Genomic DNA, 22,654 nt, shown 5'->3' on the forward strand with positions numbered 1-22,654 from the left:
CTGGGGAGCTATGGGGAGCACTGGGGAGCACTGGAGAGCACTGGGGAGCTGTGTCCCTGCTGGTGCCCCATGCCAGGATGGTGAGGGGAAAACCAGGCTCTTCCAGAGTCCCATCCCAGGAAGGAGCGGTGGGACCCTGGTGTCTTGGTCTCTCCCCATGCTCCATTCAGGCCAGAGCCGTGTCTTTCCTGTTGCCCCATCCCAGGCTGGAATGGGGAGAGCCAAGGAGCACTGGGCCCTCCAGGTGCCTGTAATTGATTCAGTGGGGAACCCTGTGTCCCTCACTGTGCCCCATCCCAGGCTGGAACGGGGAGAGCCAAGGAGCACTGGGCTCTCCAGGTGCCTGTAATTGATTCAGTGGGGAACCCTGTGTCCCTCCCTGTGCCCCATCCCAAGGTAGAGAGGAGAGTTGTGTCCCTCGTGGGCAGGCATGGGCAGCACTGGGGAGCACCATGTCCCTCTGGAGCCCCTCCATCCGGGCTGGAGGAGGGAGTCCTGGGGAGCACCATGTCCTCCCAGTGCCTGTCCCAGGATGGAGCAGGGAGCACCGGGAAGTTGTGCTCTTCCCTGTGCCCCATTCCATGATGGGAAGCGCCGGGGAGCCGTGTCCCTTCCCAGTGCCCCGTCCAGGGTTGGTGCGGGGAGCACTGGGGAGCATCCCGGTGCCCCGTTCCGGAGGGGAATGGGGCAGGGGAGCGGTCCCGGTCTCTCCCAGGGCTGCGTCCAGGTCCGGGGGGGCGGTGCGTGGCGGGACGGGATGGGGCGCGGAGCGGTGCGGGGCGTTAAGGGGCGGTGCGGAGTGCTGAGCGGAGAGGCTGTGCCGGCTGTGGAGAGGCGGTGCGGGGCGGTGCGGGACAGGGACAGGCACAGGCGGTGCGTGGGGCGCTGAGGGGCGGTGCGGAACACGCGGTGCGGGGTGGTGTGGGCCGCTGAGGGACGGGGACAGGCGGTGAGGGGCGGTGTGGGACGGGGATAAGCGGTGCGCGGAGCGCTGAGGGGCCGTGTGGGACAGGCGGTGAGGGGCGGTGCGGGACAGGCAGTGCGCGGGCGGTTAAGGGCAGTGTGGGACGGGGACAGGCGGTGAGGGGCGGTGCGGGACGGGCGGTGCGGGGCTGGGCTGTGAGGGGCGGTGCGCGGGGCGGTGCGGGCGGTGTGGGACTGGCGGTGAGGGGCGGTGTGGGACAGGCGGTGTGGGACGGGCGGTGCGCGGGGCGCTGAGGGGCGGCGCGGGGCGGTGTGGGACGCGGAGCGCGCGAAGATGGCGGCGGGCAGGCGCGCCCCGCGCACCGGGCTGCTGGAGCTGCGCGGCCCCAGCGGGCAGTGGCTCCGCGTCCTGCTCACCCTGGCCGAGGATGTGCTGGGGGTCAGCCCTGCAGACGGCCCCGGGCCCGGCCCCGAGGCCCCGGCGGCGCAGCTGAACGGCGGCGAGCCGGGCTCCGCCGCGCCCGAGGCGCTCGCCAACATCAGGCGCACCGTGCGCGTCGTCAAGCAGGACGTGGGGGGGCTCGGCATCAGCATCAAAGGTGAGGCCGGGCCCGGGGGTCCCGGGGCGGCGGGGGGAGAGGGGCACCAGCACCGGGACCTGTTGCTGCTGCCGTCCCGCGGCTCGCTCGGAGCGAACCCCGCGGGGAGCGGGGCTGGGGTCGGGGTCCTCACAGCCTCCAACCCCAGCTCAGGACGGGGAGGGGGATACGTGGCAGTGACGGGACCCTGCGGAAAGAGCGATGATTTGGGGCGTGGAGTGACCAGCCAGTGCCTGCCCACCGTGCCCCTGCCGGGGTGAGGGACCCCAGGGTTTGTGAGCCGGAGGGGGCACCCCCTGTCCCCCGCACTCACGGGTAGGAGGCTGTCTCACGGGGCAGGTGGGGTGCAGGGGGCACCCGGTTACACGAAAGTTGCCCTTTTGCAGCCAAAGGGAGGGCTGGGCCGGCGTGTCCTTGTCCCACCGTGTTCCTTAGTTGGGAAATGCCCCTTTAAAACCGTCAGCAAAACGAAGGGAGAGATGTAAAGCCGCTGGAGATCTGCCGGCGCTGGGTGGGGTGTTAAACCAGCGCGCTCGGGCTTGGAGATGTGTGCTCCCGGGAAGCGCGGCCGCGGGAAGCCTCCCTGTTTAATGCCTGTTTTCCCTCCCGAGCTGTCCCGCTCCTTGGTGACTCGCCTGAACTTCAGGCTGGAAACTTCTTAGTTCCTGCCTTTCTGCCTGCCTTTGTTTTTCACGCGCTTCCGAGCGTGTTGGGAACTGTGAAAGCAGGATGAAAAGGGCAGCGGGGAGACAGGGACAGGGCTGTCACGGAGCGTGGCTGTGAGAGGCTGCGGGCTCGGCCGCCCCGGGGGCAGTGACAGGGCAGCTCTCGCCTCCTGACGTGGCTTCTCCTTCCAGCTCAGAGGGGACACAGATGCAGCCTCCGGCTCCCTCTGGAAGCGGGGAGGTTTTGCAATGTGAGTGTGCGGGTGCTGGAACTGGATCGACACTGCTGGCCCCAGTGTGCCAGCCCTTTTTTTGGGAAGCACAAACCCCCTTTCGTAACCACCCCTTGGCAGCCGAGTTATTGCTTGGTCTGTGGCTCTCCCAGGAAAGGAGAAACTTCCCTTGGTTCAATTAAAACTTTACTTTTGCAGTGACGTATATGGAAAAGAAGTAGTTGCCATCAAAACTGCGCAGTGGAAGGTGTTGTGGAGGGTGGGGCAGCCTTGGTAGGGCAGGGCATCACTCCTCACCGGGCTGCTGGCATGTCACTCTTCATGTGCCAGCCGTGTTTCACGCAGGGACACTGGGTGCCACCCGGGGGGTGAATGTCCTGCCACGGGACGTGGCTTGGGGCTGGCAGGACAGCGGGGAGCCGAGTGAGAGCTGGGCTGGCGAAGGTTCTTCGCTCTGGCAGGGCTCTCGGCATTGGCAGCCGGGCGAGGAGCCGCTGGCGCAAGGACGGAGCAGCCCCCGCCGGGGCCTCTGACAGCTGATAACCGGAGCCCTCGCTGGCTTGGCAGGCGGCTGAGCGAGGAAATGCCTGTGGCACTGGCTGGGAGCAGCCCGGCGCGGGCAGTGACAGCGGGCTGCGCTCAGCATCTCCCTCTGGGGTGAGGATTATCTCTTGGAGACTCCTCGGGACAGGCTGTCCCGGGGCTCAGGGCACATCGGGCACTGCTGATCCCCGGCTGCCGTGAGCAGTGGCTGCTGCATCCCCGTGCCCTGGCACGGACGCGGCTCGGATCTCCCTGCGGGTTCAAAAGTCGATGTGCAAACTGATCTCCTGAAGCCGCCGGGAGTATGAATAGCATTCTTTTAGTCAGGACAGCGGGGAGCAGCCAGCAGATAGGGCTGCTGTGTGGACAGGAACATGCAGTCAGATGGATTCACCTCTCCCTGGCTCTTTGGCCTCTCCAAAAACATTCAGCTGTCTTGTCTGTTGAGATCACAAAGTCCTTGGAGCCAGGATAGTTTCTCAGCACACATGATTAATAATGCAAATAACGATACACTTTCCTGCCAAAACTGATGGGGAGATGGCCAGGTTATGTGTTCGCTCTGTGAATAATCTGTGACCAATCTGAGTGGTTTTGGAGCAATCACTTCATCAGCTGTACAGCCTCATGGTACTTTGGCTGCTATGGTTGGTACAGGTGTCCTGTGGGTATCTGGGGGAGTGGGCAGTGGGCTGACCTGGCACAGTGCACTGAGTGCCAGCAGAAAGGCTCAGCCTTGCTGGGACCATCTGGTACCAGAGCATCCCCCTCCCCACCCACTCCTCCAAGCGCTCCTACAGCCACAATCGCTCCCTGTCTCTTCTGTTTCAAGGTGGCCGAGAGAATAAAATGCCCATCTTGATCTCCAAGATCTTTAAGGGGCTGGCAGCAGACCAGACCGAGGCGCTGTACGTGGGGGATGCCATCCTCGCCGTCAACGGCACCGACCTGTCCGAGGCCACCCACGATGAGGCCGTGCAGGCCTTGAAGAAGACGGGCAAGGAAGTGATCTTGGAAGGTAAGAGACAAAGATGTGATGGGGGCAGAAGGGTTCTCCTTCCTGTACTGGGATGACACAGGGGTGGCATATCATCTGCAGCTGCATTTGCATACTCTTTCAAATGGAAAACAACATATGCAGAGTAATTTGCTCATCCGGGGAGCTGGAGGTAACTGCTGGGATCTCCCTGTCTCCTTCCAGAGAGAGAGAGATTTGTGTGCCAGTGCTCCATGCCCAGAGGCTCTGTCTCCCCACTGTGGGACCTCAGGCAGGCAGCAGTGGGAGGTGTGGGACAAGTTTCTGGGATTTGGGATTCTTTCGTTGCACGGCATCACCTCCACGTCTGCAGTTCCTGTGGCAAGAGAAAACATTTTCTGCTTTTCCCGTGGTTTTAATTTAAACCCACATGCCTGGCTGGTGTAGGTTTATGCCAGTGGGGAGGGGGTGCACTGAGCACCTTGGGGTTTGCTGGTGGGTTTTGGGCAGGTGGAGGGTGAGGCAGGGCCTGTTCAGGAACTACCCATCCAGGGGATGCTGCCCACCGAGGGGATCCCTGGAAGCTGAGGCTACAGGCATCCCAGGGATGCAGCCTTCACCACCCTGGAGCAGGCTGTTCCCTGGGAACGGGCTCCCTCTCGGTATCAGGCAGATGGTCCCTGGTGTCTCCGAGTCCTGAGAGGGCTGGCACACTGTAGGAGTCCCTCAAGCCCTACTTGAGGACTGGGTGAGGGTGAATGGGTTGGAACCATGGGAGTCCTGAGGGAGAGACCCCATTCTTCTCTGGCTACCCTTCACCTCACATCTGTCCATGTTTGCCCACCCTCTGCCAGCTCAGCCAGGCTGGGATAAGCATCCCAGATCTGTCCCTCAGGAAAGGAGTCTTCCCTTCCCCTCACTTCCAACCAGTCCCTGGGGTCACCCTGCTTAACAGGGGGGTCTTGGCACCAGAGACCCTTCCCAGATCCCAAAGGGAGGTTTGATTTGGGGGCAGTGCTCGGGGCTGTCCCTGAATAAAGCAGTTCTGTGTGCTGTGCTGCCAGCGACCACCATGGCTCTGGCTTTCCTGTGCCTTCCCCAGATTGTCTCAGCTCCAGATTTTCATTTTTAGCTTTGCTCAGCCCTTTCTGTTGTGGGTTCCTCCTCTCCTGGGAGCCTTAGGACCACGGTTCAGCTGGAGGAATGTGCTGCTCTGCACAGCTGCTGGAAGCAGATAGGGTTGGTGGTGGGGTGGTTTTGTTGTTTTCTTTTCTGACCAAAGAAAAATACAAGAGTTTCTTTCTTTGTGAATCTGTGAAATTCCTGCCTGGAGCCGCTGCTCTTGGACCACCCTCTGTCCATTATTTTCTGTTCATCCTTTGGTGTGGGTTTCCCTTCTGCCAGAGCTCTTGCCAGAGGTGGAGAGGAGCTGCCCTTTCTGGAGAGAAAAATTTCTTTCCCTGGACCCCTCCTCCTCCATCCCCTGGGATCCAGGTCCCCCTCCTGGGAGGCAGTTGCAGGTAGGGCCTTTGCTGTAGCTTGCTGAGCTCAGGTATGATCTGCTGGGCTTCTTAATTAATTAAAACTCCCAGCAGGTACCCCTGGGAGGAGACTGGGGCTGGGCTGGCTCCCACTACAGCACTCTGGAGCTCTGGGATGAATTTGTATCTGATGTTGTTGGGGTTCAGCCAGAGCAGGGAAGGGATCTCTGCTGCTCATCTGATCACTGATGTCACTGATAAACGTGGTACATCTCCATCCCCTCCCTGGTTTTGGGTCTGCTGGCACAGTGCAGCTCTGCAGTGGGGGTGGTGGGGCTGTGCCATGGTCAGGCTGTCACTGCCCTGTGGAGGTGGTGGTCCTGCCTTGTACCTGCCACCCCTGTGGCTCTCCAGGAGCTGGCTTCCAAACACCCTGGCCCAGGGAGAGGTGGCAGGGCTGAGGGGCAGGGGGTGGCCTTAAAGTGCCTGAAAGGTGTTAAACTGGGGCGTTCCTGCTGCCTTTTCCTGCTTGGAGAAGGCAGAGCTTAAAAAAGAGCACTTTAACATTACTTAGACACTTTCTGCTCCCCACAAGCTGCCAGGTGTTACTCCAGCTTTCCTTATAGTGCTCTGAATGCTAAACCAGAGTATTTGGCATAGCCAGCATCTGTTCACTCCTTGCTGCTCCTGGCTGCAGTCATTTCTGGGATTTGGAGTTTTTAGGGTGGTTTGCAGGTGGCATTGCAGCAGGTAACAAAACTAGGAGAGCTGGCACCTCCTCCCAGGGCATTGAGCTGGGCTGAGACTCCCCAGAGTGGCAGAGCTGGGGGGTGACAGGTTTTAATGTGAGCATCAGCAGTGGCTCCACATGCCAGATTTCACCCTGGGTTGCTCAGCTTGGTTTCAGGCTCCTGGGTGTCATTGCTGCCCAGGCGTGAGGACATGCAGATACCTCTCCATGTGTCCTGCCAAGATTTTTTTTGAATGTGCCAAACTACTCTCTTGGTATTTGCAGGAGGAGTTGGACTGTATTTATATTACATTGTTATTTCAGGGAGAGTTGCTCTCCCTTGCCTTATTTTTCCCTTGTTTTTTTTTCCTTATTTTCATTGCTTGAAATCTCCGTGGCAGAGACTTTCCATGGCAGGGGGAAGGCTGATAAACATCCTTCCAGCTGCCTTGGGAAGGGTTCTGGGGTCAGGAGTGGTTTTCCTGGTGAGGCCCCTGTGCTGTGTTGTCATGGGGGAAGAACTGGGAGCAATGGGGAGGAGGAGTTGGGGTAGCTGTGGGCATCTTATGTCCGTGACTTATTTGCCACAGGGGTGCTCCTGGGGCTGCCTCTGCTGTTTAGGACTTGCTTGGCCAAGTAATTGCTTGGAATTTGAAACTCAAAAAAATGGGTGCTGGGAGAGAGTGGGGCTGGGGATTCTCCAGAGTGCTGGTTGTCATAATCGTGGGAAGGAAGGCTTTGGATCTGCTCTGGGGATGATGCCAAGAGGTGAGGGGGCACATCTGCCACCTCCACACCTCACTGCTCTGAAGCTTTGCTTCCCTGGGGAGTTTCCTGGATTTGTTTCTCCTCCCTGGAAACACGGAGAGTTGTCCCATGATCTCCCTGCTGACGGTGCAGCACAGGGGAATGTTTAGCAAAGAGCTGGGGCATGGCATGTGGCACTGAGTGCTGGGACAGGATCCTCGGGCAGGAGGGACAGCAGTGGCGCCTCACCCTGCAGCATCCCATGGCCTCTTCCTCCCTGGGGTAGAAGGACTTGAGCTGAGGCAGCTGAGACAGGAGCTGCTGTCATGTTCATGCTTGGAGCCAGGGGCAGGGCATGGTCCCAGGGTGGGGTGCTGGGTATCGTGTTGGCCATTCTGGAAGCACATCAGAGCGTTGGGTTGGAGCTGGCAGGTTGTTTCAAGGTGTCTCTTTGGGATGTGTGTTTGCTCAGCCCCCCAGTTTAACATGCCAATTTTGCCTCATTAATCCTGAGGCAGAGAGGGACCAGCTGGAGGTGGGATTAGCATGTCTGTAGGGCCAGGACTCAGTCTCCAGGAGCTCCCTGGAAGATTTCCTGATGTGATGGCCTTGCTGAGCTGTGTAGATGCTGCTGGGAAGATTTTGGCAGGAGAAACAGCAGCACCATCCTACTCCTGGACAGAAATGGAGCCTGGAACCTCTTCTTTGAATCCACACTGTGATCTCCAGGCTGAAGCTGGTGTGCTGGTGACCCAAGCAGTGAGAGGATGTTCTTGAACCTCCTCTAGGTGTCCATGTCTGTTTTCCTGCCTGGAGGAAGCATTGTGGCTCCTCAGTGAAGCTCTGTGGGGTCAGGCTTGGCTCTGAGCAGTGCTGGGCTTTGAGGATGCGTGGGGCAGGTTGTGCTGACTCAGGATCCAGGGTGCCAGGAGTGGTTGGTTTGTGATTGTTCTCCATCCTTGTGAGGAATGGGCTGGTGGAGAGGGAGAATTTCTACCCAAGAAGTAAAACCAAGGAATTTTGATGGTTCTGCCTCTTTCTGGCATGCTGGGGAGAAAAAAAAACAGCTGCAACACAGAGGCAGACCCAGGGCCTTTGGTTAAACATGTCCCTGGCGCAGCTCACTCCAGGGTTCAGCACACATGGGATGCTCCAGCGATTGGGAGCCCCTGTGCCACCACCTGGCCCCCTGCAGAGCCACTGTCCTGGCATGGGATGTGTGGCTACACCCTCAGAGACTTTTGCTGTTCCCCAAAACCCTAAAATAAAGATTTCCTTGGTGCAAAGCCCTGAGCTGCTAAAGGTCCTATTTGTCCCCTGTCCTCTGTTCTGGAGAGGATCAGTGAGACAGGCTCTCTCCCTGGAGAGCCCACATGGCTTTGGAGCCCACGTGGATTAGCCTAGCAGCCACCCAGGGCTGTGTGCCTGCTGTAGGTGCCCTTAAGTCAACAGCAGCCAGGCAGCGTTGCTGCCCAGTGGTTTTTGGAGGGTGCAGGCTGTCAGGGAGCAGGCAGGAGCCCCAGCACTGCAAGGTGGTAATTAAAAAGAAAAAACAGTTCAAGAATTAGTTACCACTAGCAGAGGTGATGCATGATATGGTCTGAGTTGTTTGCTTTAATGAGATGGAGGTAATAAATTAATCCATTCAATACCAATTGCAGTGAAGGGACTGGCAGAAGTGTAAGTCAGCCCGCTGTGAAGCCAGTGCTGGGGTCACTGGAGGGGACAACAGCTCCCATGGGATGGTGACCTGGCCTTGGCCAGGGAGTGTCACAGCCTCCAGCACCTCCCAGCTCCCCGTGCTGGCTTAAGACCCCCCGTGCTTTGCGACCGGCCTGAAAGCCTCCTTAAAGCCACGTACCCGAGACATTAGACCCTGCCTGTTGCCTCATTCTCCGTGCCCTGTCCCGGACCGGACACTGCTCCTGTCCCCCTTGGCTCCCTCGGGACGTGACCCCGCCACCGCCCAGCTAATGCCGGTGACGTCCCCTGCGAGCCCGGGGAGACAGGGGCTGGCGCAGGGACGCCGCTCGGGTTTCAGCGGCTCAGTGGCATCTTTCTGAACTCCAATTAGTTCCCAGGCACCGGGATAATGGCAGGTCCCCGCTGCCAAGATTAATGGCTCGGGTCAGATCCAGCGCGGCTCGGATGCCTGCGGGAACGTGGCTATTTTTGTAACGGGAGGCGCCGGGCACGAGGCTGGTGGCCCCCGCCGCCGCCTTGGCCCCGGGGCCACCGCGGGGTGACCCGGCCCACGTGGCACAGCACCGTGGCCATTTATAGCCGCGTCCCGCAGAGCACCCACGGGGCTCTGGCTCCACGCAGCTCCTGCCGGGCTGTCAGGATTTAGGGGTTTTAGGGAGCTCACTGGGATAGGAATGAAAGGAGAGAGCACAGAATGGGCCGAGTTGGAAAGGACCCACCAGGATCATCCAGTCCAAGCCCTGGCCCTGCACAGACATCCCAACAATCTCACCCTGTGCATCCCTGAGAGCATTGTTCAAACACTCCTGGAACTCTGGCAGCCTTGGGGCCGTGACCTTGGGGGAAGATGGGTGGGAGATGACCCATCTGGTGGCCAGGTGAAGTTTGGGAGTAGCTGCATGCAGACTCTTTCCTGGTGGGAAAAGGGCTCCTTTCTGGCACCACATCAGGCTGCTGGTGGCTTGGCTTCAGTGATGGAGCTGCACCCATCCAGCCACCTCCAAGGGTTGGCTGCAAAGCCAAGCTCGTGTCCCCCATCCTACCACCCACTCTGCTGGCTTGGACCTGGAGTGGAACCAGCCAGGATGGCTGGGGATGTGGCTGCAGGCACGTGCCTGTTCCGTGCTGTTTTCCTAAGGGCCTCCAAAGGGAAATCCTTCCCTGGAGTCAGTAGCTGGTCCCTTGCTGCCCCAGGGCAGGACCAGGACTGGCATCCTGCCTGCTTAGCTGGAGTTTTTCTTCTTCAGCCAGCAATGCCAAACTCATTTTCAGGATGTGGCTGTGGGGCCCCATCAATTTGTGGTGCCTTTCATCTCCCTCCTTCCGCAAACCTCTGGAGCCGGCTGCCATCCCAGCGTGGCTCTGAGGGCTCTGGCTCTGGAGCCAGGCTCAGTGGGGACTGGTTTCTTGTCCCTGGTTTGAGGCTCATGGGGCAGGACTGTGTGAGCAGAGAGCACACTCTCCAAGGCTTTTCCTGGGGCCAAGCCAGGGTATTTGAGCACTGTTCCTCAGCTGGCAGCGGGACAGGCTGTACCAGCACAGTTTGGACTGTGTAATTTTGGCCTGGAACTCTTTCCCATTCCCCACCCCTGGGCTGTGTGTGCCACCCCAGGGAACTGCTCAGGCCTGGATCTGTGAACTGATCTGGGTTGAAGGGAAGGAAAAAGGGGGAAAAGGCTGTTTTTATATGTCTTGCAGAGCTCCCCAGGCGGGGATGGTGGGGCTGAGGTACTGGGAGGGTTTAAGGTGTCGTGTGAGGGCGGCAAGGCCCTGGCACAGGGTGCCTGGAGAAGCTGTGGCTGCCCCTGGATCCCTGTGTCACTGTCCATGGCAGGGGGTGGATTGAGATGGGTTTTATGTCCCCTTCCAACCTAGATTATTCTGTGGTTCTGTGATAAGCAATGTTCTCTGTTCCTAAAGCAATTGCTCTTATCACTGAGGCCACAACCTCCCGTAATTGTCTCTACCAGCAGGACCCTCACCATTCCTGGGGTTGGTGTACAAATCCTCAGTCCTCCCAAGAGCCACACAATGCTCCATCCCCCTGCACCATGCAGAAAAGCCCTACTGACATCTGCACACATCTTCCCCTTGTGCCCTACAAGCTCTGACATCAATGTGCCAGCATGAAGGTCCCTTTAATGCTGCTTGAAATCCCCGGTAAATGGAATGAGGGGGTTGGAATGGGATGATCTTTAAGGTTCCTTCCAACCCATTCTGTGATTCTGTGTCACTCCGTGTATGACCTTGCCCATCAGTGCCACCCTTGCCCCCACAGGGGCAGAGGACCTTCAGCAGCATGGGTGGCAGCTCTGGGGAGCTAATGGAGGGGTCAGCAGCTCTGATGTGGCAGTTTCAGCAGGGTAGGATGAGGCTGCCTTGGCCTGTGCCGTGTCCTCAGCGGGTGCTGCCTCTCTTCCAGTGAAGTACATGAAGGAGATCTCCCCCTACTTCAAGAACTCCTCAGCGGGGGCGACGGTCAGCTGGGACCCCTCTCCTGCTGCCCAGCAGAAGCGATCATCCCCGCTGCTGCCCCCTCGGGAGCTCCGGGAGAGCCGGAGTGTCCCTCTGAAGATGTGCTACGTGTCCCGCAAGTGCCTCCCCACCGACCCGGAGCACAGGTCAGCGCCTGGCGCTGGGCCGGCGATGCCACCGCGGTGTCCCGGGGAGCCGAGGGCGGGACGGGACTCATCGGGGCCGTGTCCCTGCAGGTACCTGGAGGTGTGCTCGGCGGACGGGCGCGTTGCCCTCTTCCTGCGGGCCAAGGATGAGGCCACGGCGCAGTCGTGGCTCGGCGCCATCCAGGCCAACGCGGCCGCGCTGCTGCCGCGGGTGAAGGAGGAGCTGCGGGCACAGCTGGCGGGCGCTGGCACGGTGGCCGGACGGGACGTCAAGCACGTGGGCTGGCTGACGGAGCAGGTACCCCCCGGTCCCCCGCCACTCCCTGTCACCATGCTGCCGGTGGCCCTGACCCAGTCCCTTTGCAGCTCCCCAGCGCTGGCACCAGGAACCTCCTGGCCGTGCTCACCGAGAAGGAGCTGCTGCTGTACGGGAGCCTGCCGCAGAGCCGGGACGCGCTGGGCAAGCCCACGCACAGCTACCCCCTCATCGCCACCAGGTAGGGGCCACCAGCTCAGTGCCCTCCTGACCCGCTCGGGGATTGGGTTGGCAGTCCCTGGGGGCAGTACTAGGGTCTAGGAGTCAGGACAGAACCCAGGGCTGGTGTCAGACCCCCAAAGTGGTGACAGTGTCCAAGGGTTGGTGGCAGAGTCTCGGGCACAGTGCGGAGGCTTAGAGCGCGGTGATGGTGCCAGGGCAATGGGCACAGCGGAGCCGAGTTGCGGGGATGGGGCGGGAGTCTCGGGCAGGTGTCGGGGCCGGTTTTGAGGGCGGGTTTTGAGGGAGGGATTTGGGGCAGGGTTGGGGCGGGGTTTCATGGTGGAGGGTGTGGGCTCGGGGCGGGATTTTGGGGCGGGGGCGGCTCCAGCGCGGGTGCTGCGGGGCCTCATCCGCGGGGCTGCAGCGCTCCCTGGCGGCCCCGCTGCGCGGCCGCCGCGGGGCAGAGCGGGGTGAGGCACTGGGGCCGTGCGGGATGCGGGGCAGTGCCGGGGCAGTGCCGGGGCCGTGCGGGATGCGGGGCAATGCTGGGGCCGTGCGGGATGCGGGGCAGTGCCGGGGCTGTGCCGGGGCCGTGCGGGATGCGGGGCAATGCTCTGGGCCGGGGCAGTGCCGGGGCCGTGCGGGATGCGGGGCAATGCTGGGGCCGTGCGGGATGCGGGGCAGTGCCGGGGCTGTGCCGGGGCCGTGCGGGATGCGGGGCAATGCTCTGGCTGTGCGGTATGTGAAGCGGGGCTTGAGCTGTGTGAGGAGCGATGCTGAGGTGCGGTGCTGTGTTGGCGCTGGGATGTTGCGGTGCAGGGATGCAGCGCTGGGGCGGTCCAGCACTGGCGTGGTGCGGGGTGAGATGCAGGGTTCGGTGCTGTGGCGGTGCCGGGGCCGTGCGGGGCGCGGTGCTGAGCGCCGGCCGTGCCGCAGGCTGGTGCACTCGGGGCCGGCCAAGGGCTCGGCGCTGTACGAGGCCGAGCGCTCCTTCGCGCTGCGCGCCGGCGGCCGCCTGGGCGTGCAGACCCATCTCTTCAGCCTGGAGAGCCCCCGAGAGCTCGCCCTGTGGACGCGCCTGCTGGTGGACGGCACCCACGGCGCCGCCGAGCTGGCCCAGGAGGTCTCGGCAGGTCAGCGGGGGCCAGGGGGAGGCGGGGGGTGCGGCGGGACCCCCGGCTCACCCCTGTCCCGTCCTTGTCCCCAGCGTGCACGTGGAAGGGGCAGGACTGCACCCTGACTGTCCACATCGACAAGGGCTTCACCATCTCCACCAGCGAGCCCGGGCTCAGCAGGACCATCCTGCTGCAGCAGCCCTTTGAGAAGCTGCAGATGTCCTCGGATGATGGCACCAAGATGCTCTACCTGGACTTTGGTGGACCAGAGGGAGAGATTGTGAGTTGGCTTTGCCTTCAGCAGCGCCACCCACAGAGCACCTGCCCTGATCATGGCACCCGTCCTGCCTGGCATAGGGGTGACACATGGCCCTGTCTGCCCACCCCAGCCAGGGTGCACAGCCATTCCCAGGGCCCCAGTAAAGCTGTGGTGGGTTTGGGGAGCTTTTTGTGGTACCTGGCTGAAAGCTGGCTGCTGCAGGAACAGCCCTCTCCGTTGCAAACATTCTTCCTTTCCTTTGTTGCAGCAATTGGACCTTCACTCCTGCCCCAAGACCATCGTCTTCATCATCCACTCCTTCCTGTCGGCCAAGGTGACCCGGCTGGGGCTGCTGGCATGACGAGGGAGCCCACCAGCGGCCGGGCCAGCCCAAGCCCCCGGCCCATCTATGCACCTCCCTCCTGGCCCAACCCAGCCCTGAGCCATCCCAAGGAGACTGCAGCCCCCATGGGATCAGTCACCCCCACCAAGGAAAAGCACCATCCAGCCAGGAAAAACCCCTCTCGGGGCATCTGGGGGCAGCTGTGGGGTGAAACCCCTCCTGGATGGCAGCACCAGGATTTCTCCGGTGCCTTCCTCCCCTCCTTCCTTGGCGGCTGGAGAGGCCCATTGGGAGCCCACCAGTGGACACGTGGCCATCACCCCAGTGCCTTGAGAGATGATATTTTCTGTACAAAGAGCCCATTTGTATCCATGTTTTATATTTATATTGCCCACTTCCAAACGCTGATGCAGCAGCTCTTCCACCGCCGGGTTGGACCCCTCCGAGAGTCCCCAGGTCCTGCAGCACAAGGACCCCTGTGTCTTTTTTTCCAGACAGGCAACCCAAGGGCTGGAGACCAAACCAGCTCTAAAGTGCTTAAGGGACATGAACTGCAAGATCAGGTGTATTTGCCAAATTTTTCCATATGGTATGGAATGATAGGAACCACTTTTCTCTGTTGGAGTTGGACGGTTCGTTTGGTTTTGTGCACTCTGGGGTCACTTTATTTCTTGGTTTGGGGGGAGGGTTGTCAGGTGGCTGCTGCAGAATGACTTCTTTTATGAACCAAAAGATTCTGCATGAAAATGCCTTTTCTGGGGGAGTTAAATAAACTTTGCAGATCACAACCAGCAGGACCCAAGATCTGTCTCCTGGTTTCACTTGGAGAAGTCGAAAATCTGTTTGGGTGGTGCCTGGGCTGTGCCTTGGGGTGTTTTCCACCAGGGGGAGGAAGGGATTTGCTGTGAGCTGGTGATGCTGGGAGTGCAGGGGTTCACGTGGGGATAGAGCATCTTTAAGGTGCCCAGCACTGTGCTGGTAGTGGCAGAGAAGGACATGCTGATGGCCAGCATCATCTATGGTGGTATCACGACATGAGCTTGGATTCCCTGCACTTTAGGATGCTCACAGGAAGGCGGGCATCGTTTCTAAACTCAAGAAAGTTTTGTTTTGTTTTTTACATGTTTCCAGTAAAAGCAGCTGCCTGGCTGAGCAGCAGCAGAGGCTTGGAAAGCTGAACAACAGGAAAGGCTCTGTTTGCATCACTGCAGTGTCAAGTTTTCCTTTTGAACCGGCCCTGTCCGTGGGGGCACCTGGAGTCTCCCAGGAAAGCCATTAGCCAGGGACTAAAACACTCAGGCTGCAGGCAGAGGAACAACAACTGATTGTCAGCAAAATAATATCAGAGAAGCTGTGGCTGCCCCTGGATTCCTGGAAGTGTTCAAGGCCAGGTTGGATGGAGCTTGGAGTAACGTGGGATAGGGAAGATGTCCCTGCCATGGCAGGGGGTGGAAAGAGCTGGGCTTTAAGTTCCCTTCCAACCCAGACCTTCTCTGATTCTGTGGCTTTTAATCATGTTAGGCATCCTGCTGTCCTGTGAAGGGGGGAGCCTTGAGGGAGGTTTTGGGGTGACACAGGTCCTTTTGCCATGTGCTGAACTGCTCCCCAGGGGAGGGGCCCTGGTGCTGTGGCAGCCTTTGGGGTGCATGGGAAGGAGTTGCAAAAAAAGGAAGGAAATCTGTAGAAATTGAGAGCAATAAGGACAGTGAGGTGTGCGTGACCTGGGCAGGGAGGAACCATAGAACCACAGGTTTGGGCTGGAAAGGAACTTACAGTTCATCTTATTCCATGGGCAGGGACACCTTCCACTGTGCCAGGTTGCTCCAAGCCCCATCCAGCCTGGCCTTGGGCACTGCCAGGGATCCAGGGGCACCCACAGCTGCTCTGGGCATCCTGTGCCAGGGCCTGCCCACCCTCACAGGGAAGAAGCAGCACAGTAAGAATTATTTGGTGTAAGAAATAATTCCTGTTGGGTACATCAGCACTCAGCTGCACAGCTCCTGGCAGGACAGGCTGATGGAGAGGAAGGGGATGTCCCGTTCCTCCCAGCACAGCCCCATGGCTGACAGCAGGAATCTTTTATGATGAACAAGCCCTTACTTCTTATTGCACATAACTGTCAGATTTCCAGGAGACCTCGCAAAATGGATTTGCAAAAGAAAAAAAAGAGATCCCCTCCGCCCCCATTCCTAACTGTTAAATCAATACAACAAGTAATTTAGAAACAGATGGTGTATTTTTCTATGATCAAAAGCATGTCAGCACAAGGAAACACATTATTACTGCAATTTACCTTCCTCTTCTTGCCCTGCAGCCATTACTCTTTGGGGTTCATTGCAATAAAAGAGGGAATTGTTCCCAATCCAGAGCAGATTTCTTATTAATCTTATGGACCACAAACTGCTTTGACTTTCTCAGTGCTGCTGCTCCATGCCTGAGCCGTGGAGGAAATAACTCCATTTGGAGTTGGATATTTATTTTCTTGGCTTTCTTTGCATTTGGTGATGGTATGTGGATTTTTCCCCTTCTACATTTTATGGTGGTTTGTCATCCTCTTCACCCTCTTGGCACAATCCATCCCCTAAGAGAATCCTTTCCCCAGGGATGCTCCTGCAAAGGCGCCTGTGAATTAGCCAATTTTCTCCTATACTGAGGGTCTGGAGCACCAGGAGGGGCTGAGGGAGCTGGGGGGGTGGCTCAGCCTGGAGAAAAGGAGGCTCAGGTAGCTGGAGAACTCTCCCTAAGCCCAGCAGGATCTTGGATTCCTGGGAAGATGTCTGGAGAGGTGCTGTGAGCACCCTGGGGACCCTGTCTATTTTCCAGGCTGGTAACATAAAATCGAGGCTAGTGTTCATCACAGACCCCAGAGTCGTGGGGAAAAACCATTGCAATTATTCCCTAACTCCTAGTTTTCCTAAAATTTCCAGTGCTCATTGATGTAAATGTCCAGAAGCATTCAGACATCTGGAATCACTGAATTTTTCTGCCCAGGGAAGATTTTGGGGTGGGCAGCAGGGACTGGATCCCAGTGCAGGATGGCATCTGTATGGAGTGATGAACATTCCTGCTTGGGACCACCACGCTGCTCTCTGGAGAGGAGTAGAAGCTCCTAAGGGTTTTATTCTGCCAGGCAGATGGTCTATAATTTTTAAAAGCAGCTTTAAAATAAATATAATGAACTCTGCTTGCAGAGCTGGAATGATGGGAATGGGCTCAGGTTAAAGCAGATTTCCTCAACTCGGTCACTTTGAGGCAGCTGGAGTTTCATTGGGTCACCACAACTGGAACAGCTCAGGGCAAGGGGAATTCAGAGGGGTGTGAGTAGTGGGGAATGGGAAGGGAGGGGGGAAAACAGCCCTGTTCTGCTCTCTACATGGAGCTCTGGGGATGCTGGATGCCAGAGCAGGGCTGAAACGGAGAATGGAAGTGGAGGCACAGAGACTTTGGCATCAAAGCCCGAGCCATGCATGGAGAGAGGTGGGTGGTGCCAGTGGGGGTGGCAGCAGCCCAGTTCTGGTGCAATCCCTTCCCCTTTGGGAGAAAATCCAGCCAGGCCATGGTGAGATGAGCTCTGATTCCTCCACAGGGAAACCCAGCGCTGTCAGCATCCCCAGCAGCAACGTCACGAGCAGGAATTTTCCTCAGAAATGGCTTTTCCAGGTTGTAAGACCTGAAAAACAGCCATGAATGAAGGAGCTGGAGAGGCAAGAGAGAGATGCAGCAGGAAGAGTGATTAGGTTGTCCCCAGGTGTTTGCTCACCCCCATCAGAACACAGTTTCCCTCCTGACACCGCTTGTACTCCCATTAGTCAGCTCTGACCTTTCGGTGCCGTAATCAAACAAGACAACCCAACACTTAAATCTGAGTGTTTAGCAGTGACATTTACAATTGGTTCTCGAGTTGGAGAGACCAAATGAAAATTTCCTGGCAGACAGCATGCTGCAGGGCAGGGGAATCAAATAATTCCTCTGCTGGACTGCTGGCATGCCGGCCCCCTTCGGCTGCCCGGTGCAGAGGGTGGTGTTTGGGCTGGAACAGTGACAGTGCAAAGTCAATATTCACCTGGAGCTAGTGTCATCCCACCCACATCACCCCATCAGGGCATGAGGAAACTGGATTTAGCATTTGATGGGTGTAAACAGGAGAGATCTTCCCCAGGAGGGAGCCCTGGGGAAGTGGGGAAGCTGTGTTAAATGTTAGGGATCCGAGGCTGTAATGAGGATGTTTTCTCTCACTCAGCCTTGGCTGAATCCTTGCCTGGAAAGTGAGCACTTGGTGCCTCTTGTGGCACATCCCTCAGTGCATCCTGTGGCACATCCCATGGCACATCCCTTGGCACATCCCTTGGCACAGCCCTTGGCACATCCCTTGGCACAGCCCTTGGCACATCCCATGGCACAGCCCTCAGTTCATCCTGTGGCACATACATCCCTGGCTCCACAGCCCCACGTGTGCCCCGTGGTGGCAGCTTGGCTGTGCCATCCTTGTGCACATCCCTGGACAGGGATGGGCTTTTCCAGACCTGTCTCCAGGGGAACCAAGCCCAGTGTTTACCTGGTGAGGAAAAAACCTGTGGGACACTGGGGTTTTCTGGGAGCCAAAACACCCCTGGGAACCCCCAGGTCCTACACCCATCCCCCTTGTCCTCCCAGGGTCTTCTCCATGGGACAGCTTCCCACTTGATGAAGTTAAATCCATTAAGGAAGTGTCTGGACAAGGTTTCTCACACTGCTGCTCATGATGTTCACTGCTCCTCCTGCCTCCTCCAAACAGAGCAGTCAGGCTGCAAACCAGGACAGCACAGCTTCCTCTCTCCTACCTAGGAACAGCCTCATCCCAGAAATAGCCTTAAACAGTCCAAAATAAGCTGAATATTTTCTTCCTTTGTTAATACAATACTTGAATAAATTAATATATTTGTGTTAATTACAGAACTTGAGCTATCCAAAACACTCTTGCTGTATTTTCTCAGTGTTGTTCCATGTGCTGCTTTCCCCAAGAACCAAAGTTCTTTGCAGGGACATCCTATTAGATGACACTGACATTGAGAACTGAGATCAGCATTTGTGTCACAACTACAGATTCTGGGGGTTGTCCTGTGCAGGACCAGGAGTGGGACTTGATGATCCTTGTGGGTCCCTTCCAACTCAGGATATTCCACAATTCTGTGAAAAGCAATTTATTTTTTTTTAAGGCTTATTTCTCACCTTTATTAAGTTGCACCTAAAAATTGCACTGTAACTGTGATCAGCTCTCAAATGTGGGTTGGTACCTGGGGCACCCAAACACTCCATCCTGCTCCATGGGGGATGCTGGAAGCCAGGGATGGGAGGCAGGGCCTGATAATTGATCATTGATAATTTCCCTTCTGCTCACCGGGCTGCTGCTTTCTCCCCTGTTCCTGGTCTTCTCATTCCCTCTGGAAAACGCTTATTCCTCCTTTTCTGCCTCCCCAGTGCTGGCTGCTGGGTCCCTTCCAGGTGGCTCATGTGACATCTCCATGGGAACAGGACATGCTCTGGAATCTCATGGATGGCAGGAGAAATGAGTCATGGATAACCCTCTTCTCCTGTTGGGATTGGAGGTAAAGCAAATTGGGGGAAGATGTTTTAACCTGTGACATTCTCAGGGAGACTCTCCCCAAAAATAACAGGGCAGCTGGTGGGGGAAGTTTTCAGCTGTGTCCTTGGGTGGGAATCTCCTTGTTCACAGAGTTCACAGAACTCACAGAACTCACAGAATGCCCAGGTTGGAAGAGACCTTCAAGATCATCGAGTCCAGCCCAGCCCCAACACCCCAACTAAACCCTGGCACCCAGTGCCACATCCAGGCTTTGTTAAACACACCCAGGGATGGGGACTGCACCACCTCCCCGGGCAGCCATGCCAGAACTTTATCACCCTTTCTGTAAAAACTTTTTCCCAATATCCAACCTAGATTTCCCTTGGTGCAACTTGTTGTGGGGACACAGAGCAGGCTGGTGTGGGCAGGGGGATGCTGTGCCCAGCTGGGGCCTCAGTGCAGCTGGAGCTGTTCCTCAGTCCCTTTGGCACGTCCCTTTGCCTCTCCCCGCCTCTGTTTCAGGCAGAGCTGGCTCCTCCACAAGGCTGAGGTGGGAATATAAACTCCTTTTCCCTCATTTCCCATCCCCAGATGAGGACATTCCATTTTTTCCTGGGCTGGGCCCTATTTCCCTTCCCCAGCTGCTGTTCCCTTGCCATCACACACTCTGCAGGAGCTTCACCTCCCCTCCCAGGACTCCCCTGTGTGCTCCAGCTAAATCCACTCAGTACCCCACTTCACCTGCTTCCTTTGAAGAGTTCAGTAAGAAACCTTTTGCCTTTCTGTAGGCAAATCTTCAAGTTCTGGACTATTTGCTGTCTTATTTCTACTATTTTTAGTTTAAAATAAAATACAAAAGCCGAGAGTACAGAGGGAGGGAAGCAAATGGGTCTCATGCAACATCCCTGGTCCTGATGAAGGAGGGAAAAGAACCCACAGGTGACCCCTGGATCATCCTCCTCACCAGGAGACAAGCAGGCAGTGCTTTGGATGCTTTTACTAAAAACACTGGGGAAAAATTCAGCAGAAATTCAGAGGTTTTCACCCCCACTGTGCTACTCATCTTTGGGAGCAGGGATGGGTTGGCTTTGTGCCTCAGTTTCCCTTTCTGTGTAATGGGCATATCCCTGCTTCCTCCCAGTGTGTGTCGATAGCAGGAGAGCACAATCCTGCACCATGAAATTTCCCAAGGGATGAAAACCTTTGGGAAAGTTCCTGTAATGTCCTTGTCCATGTGTGACCCCTTTCCAAATGTAAATGTTATGGCACTTGTCTGTAAGGAAATGCTGGAGTGAAAAACTGAATTGGAGTAAAACCCAGAATTGTTCTATATCTGTCTGTCTATCTATCTGTCTGTCTGTCTGTCTGTCTATCTATCCATCCATCTATCCATCCGTATCTCAATTTAATACATCAATTTAATTTCCCTCCATATGTTCTCAAATAAATGAGGTTTCAAGAGGCTCAGTCCAGAGTGGGGCTCAATTGACAAGCAGAAGATAAAGGTTTGTTTTACAGCAATGAGATGAAAAGCACAGAAAATTTGGCTTGGTTTTATAACACTCATTCAGGAGTCCAGAAATGGGATTTAATGTATGATGTGGTGAGATACAGATGAGACCTATTCAGAGTTCCTGTGGTTTTGTTATATTATATATTATCAATGCTGCATGGGAGATCTTTTCCTCCCCAAAAAAACTCCTTCTGAAAGCAGAAGGTTGTTTCTGAAGGCTTGGATGTACTGGTGACACATCCATATGCAATATAAATGACCTGTTGTTTCAGCAGATGATAATGGGAATAAATATCAAATTAAAATAAAATAAAATAAAACCACATAGATCAGGAAAAATTGCAGAATTTCCAATACCAAGAAAGCTCCTGCTCCAGCAAAGGGCATGTAGCCATGGCAACGGGAGCCCTCACTGTCACGATAATAAAAAAATATATTATTCTAGGAGAGCTCTTAAAAGGGAAATATACATTTCAGTGAGGTGGATGATGAAATATGGTGCAGCAAAGTGAAGAATGAGCAAGAGGGGCCCAGGAAGTGATGCCAGCAGTTCTGCCACCTCCTGCAGGGAGGGAAGGGGACACAGCCCTGGCAGGAGGATGGGGAGGCAGCCCATGGCCACAGCAGGAGCTGCTCCTTGCTGACCCTTCTGGGCCCTTCTGATGCCTTGGGAGGGTTGACCTAGAGACAGGACAGAGCTAAAGAATAAAGCAGAGATTTATTAAAAGGTCTCAATGGATCCACCTTGGGCAGCACAAGAGCCCAGCCAGGGCTGCACCCAAAATGGTCCCAAAATGCACGAGCGCTCACGGGGTCTCTGACTGTGATCAGTTCTGCTCCATTTGCAGATTGCAGTTCATTGTCCAGTTACAGCTTTAGCCCATCCAGTCCCATCCTGCTTGTTTTTCTCTCTCCAGCCCATGTTGTTTGTGCTCTTGGGGCTGAGATTTGGATCATTTGTCCTTGGTGCCCAGCTAGAGCAGGAATTTTTTTGTCTCCCTGCTCTGTGCAGAGAGCTCACCATCCCCTAATGTGAAGCTCAGAACTAAACACTAAAGCAGTACAGAATCTGGAAAATATAAAAGCTAAACCTGAGGCATCAGATTCCAGCCCAGGATATTCTGTGATCCAGGACTCAGCTGTCTCCAGCTCCTCCATGTTCCTGTGCCTGGGGGAGCACCCTGGATGAGCTGAACCCTGCTGTGCACCTGGAGCCATGCTCATCCAGTGGGAAAGGCTGGAGATGGAGGGGCTGGGCTGGTGCATGGCAGGGTGGGCTGCAGGGGAGCCCTGGGACCCTGCTGGGGTCTGGTGACAGCAGCCTGTCACTGAGCTCCAGTGTCAGCAGGAACATCCCCATGGCATCACATCCCCCTGGACTGCAGGGACACGTGCAGTCCTGTGAGCTCCACAGCAGCTTTTGGGGGAGGCTTTGAGCTTTTGGCAAAGAGAAAATCATGGAGAAAAGCATGTTGGTTGAACTTTTCCTGGGTTTGAATTTTGTAAATGGGCAAAAACCAGTGCTGGCAAGTCAGCATTTCCCCAGTGGTGAAAAAGGGATGTGTTTGCAGAAACTTTGGAGAAAGGGAGAGAAGAAAAAAGCTGTATTTTCTCTACAAGATACCCAGGATTTTGTACCCAGCAAGAGGCAAGACTGACCTCCTCAGCAGAAAAGTCCAGGTGTCTGAACCTGCCTGGCGTGGGATGCAGGGCTGGGATAGCCTGGGAAAACCACCTTGCTGCAGGTGTGGAGCAGCTGGCTGGGCGCCCATGTCCCCATGGCCGTGCCCTGGCACACCCAGACAAGGGACAGCTTGTGTCCTGCTGGCTGCAGGACTGTCCAGGGAGGAGCAGATCTGGAGCACAGGGCAGGGAGGGATATCCTGGCAGCCACAGAAGCCTGTGAGTGCTGGGACTGCTTGGCACTTTGGGGCTGTTTCATGGCTCTCTCTGGGTTCCAAAATCCAGTTTTGGGTTCACTCTGGGCATCTCAGGGTCCTGCTTGCTGACAGCACTGAGGTGTGGGATAAAAACACCCCCTTGGGGTATCCCAGCCTGAATCCTTCTTGTGGGTGCTCTCTGCCCTGTGGAGGGGGGAACCTGACCTAGGAATGGGGAGAGAAAGGGAAAAAATTGACCCAAAAGCAGAGGCTGCATCCT

General features: G+C 56.7%; 1 protein-coding gene across 1 annotated transcript; it reads left to right on the forward strand.

Moving 5' to 3' along the window:
• Nucleotides 1-1,182: 1,182 nt before the first annotated feature.
• On the forward strand, nt 1,183-14,206 carry SNTA1 (syntrophin alpha 1). Its single transcript, XM_041419155.1, has 8 exons — nt 1,183-1,523; nt 3,797-3,982; nt 11,025-11,223; nt 11,314-11,521; nt 11,590-11,720; nt 12,638-12,834; nt 12,909-13,096; nt 13,344-14,206. The coding sequence occupies exons 1-8, from the start codon at nt 1,259-1,261 to the stop codon at nt 13,434-13,436; spliced, it is 1,467 nt and encodes a 488-aa protein (XP_041275089.1). The 5' UTR covers nt 1,183-1,258; the 3' UTR covers nt 13,437-14,206.
• The last annotated feature ends 8,448 nt before the right edge of the window (nt 14,207-22,654 follow it).

The sequence above is a fragment of the Onychostruthus taczanowskii genome, unplaced genomic scaffold (assembly GCF_017590055.1).
Source record: "Onychostruthus taczanowskii isolate IOZ18803 unplaced genomic scaffold, ASM1759005v1 scaffold60, whole genome shotgun sequence".
Taxonomy (NCBI): Eukaryota; Metazoa; Chordata; class Aves; order Passeriformes; family Passeridae; genus Onychostruthus; species Onychostruthus taczanowskii.

Bases quoted from the DNA above. Each gene is read 5' to 3' on its own strand.
- SNTA1 (XM_041419155.1), top strand. From the start codon at position 1,259: ATGGCGGCGGGCAGGCGCGCCCCGCGCACCGGGCTGCTGGAGCTGCGC. The intron at 11,522-11,589 runs GTACCCCCCGGT...GTCCCTTTGCAG, and splicing joins TGGGCTGGCTGACGGAGCAG to CTCCCCAGCGCTGGCACCAG. The intron at 13,097-13,343 runs GTGAGTTGGCTT...CCTTTGTTGCAG, and splicing joins GTGGACCAGAGGGAGAGATT to CAATTGGACCTTCACTCCTG.